The sequence below is a fragment of the Polyergus mexicanus genome, unplaced genomic scaffold (genome assembly GCF_030449975.1).
Source record: "Polyergus mexicanus isolate NDT 795.1 unplaced genomic scaffold, iyPolMexi1.0 SCAF_21, whole genome shotgun sequence".
NCBI lineage: Eukaryota > Metazoa > Arthropoda > Insecta > Hymenoptera > Formicidae > Polyergus > Polyergus mexicanus.
In genome coordinates, this window is record NW_027223341.1 from 2673315 (window position 1) to 2682904 (window position 9590).

At 34.0% G+C, this 9590-nt stretch overlaps 1 protein-coding gene across 1 annotated transcript in view; it reads left to right on the top strand.

The window, feature by feature from the left end:
• The first annotated feature begins 7202 nt into the window (after positions 1 to 7202).
• The window catches only part of LOC138941964 (cytochrome P450 4C1-like), a 6922-nt gene continuing 4534 nt past the window's right edge, over positions 7203 to 9590 (top strand). Inside the window, exons 1-4 of the mRNA XM_070311954.1 lie at positions 7203 to 7356; positions 7679 to 7788; positions 8773 to 8863; positions 9384 to 9569. Of these exons, the coding sequence (XP_070168055.1) occupies positions 7203 to 7356; positions 7679 to 7788; positions 8773 to 8863; positions 9384 to 9569 (541 nt within the window). The remainder of the gene's footprint in view (positions 7357 to 7678; positions 7789 to 8772; positions 8864 to 9383; positions 9570 to 9590) is intronic.

The window sequence follows — 9590 nt, forward strand, 5'->3', positions numbered from 1 at the left end:
GTTTTAGAGTAATCGTTTGTATCTTTCAAAATACATACTATTATAGTAATTATACCCAGTCAGCCAGGTCTGTTCTAACAGATATTGCCAAGTGCTTGCTACAAATTATTGTCAGCAAAAAGGCTACAAATTTGGTACAAGAGTTGTTATTACCGATTAAGCTGGCAGATTGCCGGCAAGAATCAAGCAAAGCTTGCTGACATAACTACACAGCAAATTGGCGGCAGAAACCGAGCAAAGCTTGCTGACATGACTGACATCAGATTGTCGACAAAAACTGAGCAGGATCTAGAGTGCGCAATCTGATGGCAAATTGGCAGCAAAAACCGAACAAAATCTGCAGCTTATTACAAAGTATTATAAAATAGTTCAGTCGCTTATCGCTATGCGGCGCGTTATTCATTATCTATACCCGTATTCAAATTCTTGTCATGAGTGTATATAAAGCCTACAAAATGCTAATAATATTATAATATATATATTTCTATCAGTTCAATTTTTGACACAATTCTTATACAGAAAATTCAGATATTGAATTGATTTTTTGCAAATCGGACAGATAATTGTTCGATTTTCACTTATTCAAACAATTTCTGTCCAAAAAGATCTTTAATTTTATAAATTAAGTTATTTAAATTTACCTATATGTTTTAACATATTAATATATGATTTTATATAATGTCTAATTATCTAATGGTCATTTTATGACCAACACTTATCATTATTTTGTTACTTAGGGTTAAGGCTTTAAATCTATTTAAATATATACTTTTATATGAATGGCCAAAAGCTGCAGAATTTGTTCGGTTTTTGCTGACAATCTGCTATCAGATTGTCTTGTGCAGATCTTGGTCGATTTTTGCCATCAATTTGACGTCAAATCATGTCAAGCTTTGCTCGGTTTTTGCCGTCAATTTGCTGTCAGGTTATGTCAACAAGCTTTGTCACCAAAACACAAGCTTAATGCGGACACAGATGGCACTGGATTTGTTACCAAGTTTTGAGCGAATTTGATGCCAATTTGGCAACAATTTGTTATCAAATTGCTTACTGGGATAGTTTTTCCAATTACTTTAAGTCATTACATATGATTCAATTAACATATAGAGATTTTACTTTGTACAAATAATGTATGTGGTGCCGAAAATACTTTAATTCTTTTTTAAACTATTTCAATTATAATGCCAAGCGCTCTACGAATGTTACATTTTTTTTTAATGGTGGTATAAATATCGTAAAATATTCATTCTTTATAACATCTAAATATGTAATACCAATGCTGTTATCCGTAAAACAGTTACAAAATAAAAGTTGGTCAAGAATAACACATCTTTTCTATCGAATGAATAAAACTATATAATGTCTTTTTATGTCCCGATAAATTTTTTACACCCATCCTTATACCCAAATTATATCATCTTTTATCTGTCTCTTCACAATATGATATCCAAATATGCGAAAGGCTAAACGAAGTGCTAAAAGCAATGTAAAATTAATGACATCAGTATCTTTCAATTAGAGAGATATATAAGTATGAATATATTTTATTTTGACCGATATTATAACCTTCAAATGTATCTCCTTTTCACGATTTCATATTTTACATAGATTTACCAGTATAAAGTGTTATAAGAATACTGATTATATTTTCCCAAAATGATTTTTATTTCTCTCCATCTGTTACATATTCAAACAAACAGTGCGCATGTTTCTGTGTACAAATGAACGGTGTCCAAACGAACGGTGGGCAAATGAATGGTGTCCAAACGAACGGTGGGCAAATGAACGGTGTCCAAACGAACAGTGGGCAAATGAACGGTGTCCAAACGAACGGTGGGCAAATGAACGGTGTCCAAACAAACGGTGGGCAAATAACGGTGTCCAAACGAACGGTGTCCAAATGAACGGTGCGCATCTTTCTGTGTCCAAACGAACGGTGTCCAAATAAACAGTGTCCAATTGAGCGGTGTCCAAGTAAACGATGCGTATTTTCTTATGTGTCCAAAAGCTACTGTATCCAAAATTACTGTGTCCAAATGCACTGTGTCCAATTGAACCATGTGCACAATCTCGTGTCCATTTGTAACGTGTCCATTTGCACCGTGTCCAATTGTACTGTGTCCAAGTGCACCACTCCCGAAGCGGATAATTCTTCGTGACGATAGTCTTAACACCGATCTTGTCGCCCGAGACGAACTCGCCGATGAACGCGGTATTGACTTTAACACTGTTATATCTATCCATAACATCGCGTATTCGATCGAGCACGGTATCTCTAGCTTCCTCGAGAAATCGCCGAGGTTCGATATAATCGAAATTAATAACCGCGCCGGTTAAAACGCGTCTAGAGAAAGCCGTCTCGATCTCGGACCACGAGAATCCCTCGCGTCTCTCTACACCGCCTCCCACGCGTTCGAAACGTCGACGCAGATTGTCTCTCGCACCCGTCAATCGAACGATTCGAGCGATAAGAGAATTGATCGCTCCGGTCGATCTCCCCCGGCGCTCGCCTCGACACCTCTCCCGCAGAGACTCGAGACACTCGTCGCACCGTCGTGCCCGGGCGCGATACGCGTCCTCCGTCGCGACGTCCCGCGCGCTATCGAGAAGATCGCGCGCCTCCATCGTTTCTCGATTCGTCACTCGTCGTCTAACGAACGCCAAGATTTTTTACGAAGAAACCACGTATCTTCCTCGTCGTAATTCTCGATATAGAACAAAGCTCTCGTCTCGCAGCCGGCGCACCAATTATTCGACACGTCGAAAACCTCGTTGACGAGATCGTAAGCGGGCACTATCTCGCTATACATCGTTTCCATCACGTGCGTCGATACGCTTTTCGCGAAACTCGAGCTACGCGCGCAATACGCGCAATATCTCTCGTCCTCCTCGAAATAATTTCCGTTCTCGAATCGACAACCGAACTTAAAAAAACAATGCACGACGTGATTCACCTCCCACGAAAATTTCGGAATTCCGTATCGCCGTTTCCAATTGCGATAAAGCAAATAGCGATCGGCTCCAACATTCGCGAAAGGCTCGTCGAATCGCGTCTGACTCGCCTCTCGCACGAACTCTTCCGCGAAGCCGATCTCTTCTATACAGTACAAACGATCCTCTATATAACGTTCGCGTAGTTCCTTCTTCAAACAATTCGGTATCTCCAAATTCCGTATATCCTCGATACTTCCGATTCGAACATTCACCGCTCTTCCGGCTAATCTCGTTAAAGCGCTCGGCGCGCGCTTCATCGCGCCGCGAATCATTCTCGAACGTACTAATACCTCGAGACCGTCGCGGCGTCCTTTTATAACGGGGAAAAATAGCAAGGACGCGCGACGTCGTCGGAAAATGGAAAAAAATCACCATTTCGCTAAAGCGACAAGCGCGCTCGTATCGCCGCTAACGCGCGCCTCGAGAAGAGGAGAGCGACGAGGAACGTCCCTCCGGCCGCTCGACCGCCCACAGACGATCCCCGCCCCCTCGAAGCCGTCCGCTCACGGATCGCGCGTTAGAAGCGTCGCGCGCGTCCCTAAAGAATCGCGACAGCGGATCGCGCGCTAGAAGCGGCGCGCCCCCCCTAAAGAATCGCGACAGCGGATCGCGCGCTATTACATATTTGATATAAAAAATTAAATATCTCGTAAAATATTTAGTTTTCGATAATTTTACCGTAATACTTTTATGTACAGAATAATGAGACAAATTAACTAATGCAAAAAAGCTGTGAGATAAGCTACAAGAACATGCGATAAAAAAAGGGGTTTTCATTTGAAAAATCAAAGTTGACCTTGAATTGACCCTTAAGGTCAAGTTCAAGGTCAAGTTCAAGGTCACCATTCGATAGAGCGTATCCGAATTACTTAAAAAATGTTTGCGATTTTTGATAAAAGCCATTTATTTATTTTCATTTTAGAAGTAGTGTACGGATGGTCTGGGACACTCTGTATATATCGGCTCTCCTAAAGGCGATGTCCAATTTACACAAATCATCGCTTGCCACTCGGCCACGAGTATTCTGGAATGCGCGATCTATACTTTATATAAGAAAACGCGCATTACTTAAAGTTGATACGTAACAGACGGATATATGCGCACATTGAATAACTCTGATAAATTTCGATGGATCTGAATAAAATCTTGTATCCTAAGTAAAGTTAGGTTCTTTTTGGACGTATGGTTTTAGAGATGCGCGATATCAAAATTACGACTCCGGATTCGAAATCAATAACCACAAAAACGATTATACCGATTTTTGAAACGTCATCGATCTTACCAATTTTGGTACAGAAAATGGCTCAAGCACGGAAAAAAAATTTTCGCTACAATAGCTAATCATGGTTTCCAAAATAAAACTCTAAACTGCAGCAAAACGGTTTGCGGTTGGACCTAATAAATAGGTGTCACAGCGCTAGGATGTTTGTTGCCCATTTATTATGACTGAAATCTAATTACCATACGCAGTTTTTATCTAATTTCTTTTCCGTGAGTGTTAACCGGTTTAACTAGTTTGCCTTTCAAGATATGACACTTTTATTATTAATACGTTCTTATTTTTAGCTGGACGAAGTACAGTATAGTCTGGCTATAATTACAGGCTTCAGATCTTTATAGCTCGCAAATATTTGTTTTACTGATACATGTATCTGCTTAGGCTTAAAAATATTTGCAATTTTATTTTAAACATATAGTGAGTAGTGTTTCAACTAACTATCGCATCAAGTGAATCTCTTAGATAATCGACAGTATTTGTATAAAATAAAAATTTTATAACATTTTATTGTAAAATTCAAACAATATTTAATAATATCAAAATAAGTATAAACGCGTTATTCTTACATACAAGTTTTCTCATATATCGCAAGTTGTTAGCTTGATCCAATTATTATAATATTATTAAATATATATTATATTATTTTTACGGAAACTTTTAACAATTAAATGAACAATAAAAATAAAAAAGATTTTTGTAACGTGTATTCAAGTATCGGTAAAATAGTAAGCTGAAGAAGATCAAGATCAATAAAACGGTCCAGAACATCAAGAAACGATGTTTATCACTATATTGTTGGCATCAATGTTTATTTTATTGGTATATTATTATTACGTACATTATGGAAGAAACGGACGACTGGTTAATCTTTTACCAGGACCACCGGGCCATTCGATTGCTGGAAATGCATCACAGGCATATATTTCAGCAGGCCAGTATAAAATTTCTAATCTATTTACATTAATTGATAGATGACTCGTTATTCATGCATACATACAAGTAAAAATTAAATTCATAAAAACTTATGATCTAGAACGTAGTATATCTATTAAAAGTATGCAAATTACATATCTTACAAAAAGCTAAGACTTTTCTCTTGGCAATATCCATTTGCAAATCATTATCATAATTATTATTTGTCTATTTTCAACGTATTTGAGTAAAGATGTGATGAAATAACAATAAAATTAATCCCACTAAAACTTTTGTATCGATATTTATAATATATTTTTCAGAGGAACAATGGAAATTGATGTGTAATCTATCAAATAAGTATTATCCCATTTTTAAATTCCGGATTTTTTTCATGTATGGTGTGGCTATCCGTCATCCAAATGATTTAGAGGTAATAAAAGAAATTCAATTATCTGTAGATATTACAATTTAGTCAGATTTAGGAATTTTGTGTTTCACAAAAAGATTTTTGCTTGTAAAAAGATTTCTTAAAAAGATTCATTAAGTACTTTTTGAGTTATTTTATATTTTATAATCTGACATATTTTGATACAAAAAATTAAATATCTCGTAAAATATTTAGTTTTCGATAATCTTACCGTAATACTTTTACGTACAGAATAATGAGACAAATTAACTAATGCAAAAAAGCTATGAGATAAGCTACAAGAACATGCGATAAAGAAAGTAGTTTTCGTTTGAAAAATCAAAGTTGACCTTGAATTGACCCTCAAGGTCAAGTTCAAGGTCAAGTTCAAGGTCACCATTCGATAGAGCATACCCGAATTACTTAAAAAATGTTTGCGATTTTTGATAAAAGCCATTTATTTATTTTCATTTTAGAAGTGGTGTACGGATGGTCTGGGACACTCTGTATATATCGGCTCTCCTAAAGGCGATGTCCAATTTACACAAATCATCGCTTGCCACTCGGCCACGAGTATTCTGGAATGCCCGATCTATACTTTATATAAGAAAACGCGCATTAATTAAAGTTGATACGTAACAGACGGATATATGCGCACATTGAATAACTCTGATAAATTTCGATGGATCTGAATAAAATCTTGTATCCTAAGTAAAGTTAGGTTCTTTTTGGACGTATGGTTTTAGAGATGCGCGATATCAAAATTACGACTCCGGATTCGAAATCAACAACCACAAAAACGATTATACCGATTTTTGAAACGTAATCGATCTTACCAATTTTGGTACAGAAAATGGCTCAAGCACGAAAAAAAAATTTTCGCTGCAATAGCTAATCATGATTTCCAAAATAAAACTCTAAACTGCAGCAAAACGGTTTGCGGTTGGACCTAATAAATAGGTGTCAGCGCTAGGATGTTTGTTGCCCATTTATTACGACTGAAATCTAATTACCATACGCAGTATTTATCTAATTTCTTTTCCGTGAGTGTTAACCGGTTTAACTAGTTTGCCTTTCAAGATATGAAACTTTTATTATTAATACGTTCTTATTTTTAGCTGGACGAAGTACAGTATAGTCTGGCTATAATTACAGGCTTCAGATCTTTATAGCTCGCAAATATTTGTTTTACTGATACATGTATCTGCTTAGGCTTAAAAATATTTGCAATTTTATTTTAAACATATAGTGAGTAGAGTTTCAACTAATTATCGCATCAAGTGAATCTCTTAGATAATCGACAGTATTTGTGTAAAATAAAAATTTTATAACATTTTATTGTAAAATCCAAACAATATATAATAATATCAAAATAAGTATAAACGCGTCATTCTTACATACAAGTTTTCTCATATATCGCAAGTTGTTAGCTTGATCCAATTATTATAATATTATTAAATATATATTATATTATTTTTACGGAAACTTTTAACAATTAAATAAACCATAAACATAAAAAAGATTTTTGTAACGTGTATTTAAGTATCAGTAAAATAGTAACCTGAAGAAGATCAAGATCAATAAAACGGTCCAGAACATCAAGAAACAATGTTTATCACTATATTGTTGGCATCAATGTTTATTTTATTGGTATATTATTATTACGTACATTATGGAAGAAACGGTCGACTGGTTAATCTTCTACCAGGACCACCGGGCCATTTGATTGATGGAAATGCATTACAGGCATATATTTCAGCAGGCAAGTATAAAATTTCTAATCTATTTACATTAATTGATCTATTTACATTTATTGATAGATGACTCGTTATTCATGCATACATACAAGTAAAAATTAAATTCATAAAAACTTATGATCTAGAACGTAGTATACCTATTAAAAGTATGCAAATTACATATCTTACAAAAAGCTAAGACTTTTCTCTTGGCAATATCCATTTGCAAATCATTATCAGAATTATTATTTGTCTATTTTCAACGTATTTGAGTAAAGATGTGATGAAATAACAATAAAATTAATCCCACTAAAACTTTTGTATCGATATTTATAATATATTTTTCAGAGGAACAATGGAAATTGATGTGTAATCTATCAAATAAGTATTATCCCATTTTTAAATTCCGGATTTTTTTCACGTATGCTGTGGCTATCCGTCATCCAAATGATTTAGAGGTAATAAAAGAAATTCAATTATCTTTGAATATTACAATTTAGTCAGATTTAGGAATTTTGTGTTTCACAAAAAGATTTTTGCTTGTAAAAAGATTTCTTAAAAAGATGAATAGAAAAAATATCGATATATACTCGATCGAAACTATATATATAGAAAAGACGATGGGTAAAATGAATTGATTTTTGCCTAAAGAGTGTAGGTTATACATGCAATCTTACGCTTTTTGGGTCGCTGAGTACAATGGGAACAGTTTTATCCGTCTAAACTCATGGGGAAGAGGTCAAAATTTGCCTTAAAGAAACGAATTTGTAACTAGCAGCTACATAATTTTTTTTAGAACATCTATATGTCTTTTTTTTACACCATTGATTCCTCTCATTATTTTGTGCATAAAAATATTGAGATAAATTCATCGGAAAATTAATATTCTACGAGATACTTCCAAGTTTATGTAAAATTATATCAAATTAAAGTATAAACTATTCACTTTTTAGCCATCCTGCCCTTATAACTTTTAAAAAAATCTATTAATATAACAAAAATTAGGTTCCATTAAAAAAAAAAAAATGAGTAGGCCCCTTGTTTTGTCCCTTAGGGGTCTTCAACATTTTTCTTTTATCTATTGAATTGTCAGCCGTCGTTACCTCAATATTTATATGCACATAATAATGAGAAGAATCAATTAATATAAAAAAACACATAGTTGTTCTTAAGAATAATTATGTAGTTGCTAGTTACAAATTCGTTTTTTTAAGGCAAATTTTGAACACTTTTTCGCGGGTTTAGACGGATAAAACTGCTAACCATCATATTCAACGACGCCAAAAACATAAAATAACATGTATAACTTACATTACACTTTTTAGGCAAAAATCTATTCATTTTACCCATCGTTCTTTGTCGTACGATTAATAAATCATTTGTAAGATTGGGTGATACAATAAATTAATATTTTGTTCTTAACATATTTTCGATAATGTCAGACGATATTAAGCAATACCAACCGTACCGAGAAAAGTCGTATATATAACTTGTTTCAACCTTGGATTAGCACTGGTCTTTTCACTAGCACAGGTAACATATATATAATAAGCATTAATATATAAGCATACATACTATACTATTACAATTTGCGTTCGATTTTATTTTTAACGATAAACTCTTACATAACTTCTTTTTGTCGTAAAAGGTAATAAATTTGAAAGAAATTCGTAAGTGAAATTATATTGAGAAATGATTCCGCCGTGAAACATGTATTCTCAAGTAAATACAATAGAAGTAATAGACGTTTCAAGTAAAAAAGATTTTCAATTAAATAAATTATAGTTTTTTTTTGGCTGCCAATTAATGAAGTTTTAATTACAAAATAATAATTAAATTCAAATTTGTACTTGCAACTTCTTTTGTCGCAAAAATTTTATAAGAAGATTTAAAAAATTATAAAAGAATTTTGCGCGGTATAAGAGAAATAAATTTAAAATAATAATATTATTTGACAATTGCTCAATAAATATTAAACTAAAAAAGAGAACAATCTTATATATTATTATTTTTATTTTATTTCACAATTTGCACTATTTTAATTTTGTTGTAGGCGCTAAGTGGCATGCGCGACGAAAATTATTAACGCATGCGTTCCATTTCAATATATTGACTCAATATGCTGATATATTGATCCAGGAAGGCGATTATATGACGAAATCTTTGAAAGATGTTGGGGGGGCAGTTGTAAATGATTTAGTACCATTTATTAGTGAACATACGCTGAACGCCATATGTGGTAAGATTTCTATAAAGTTCT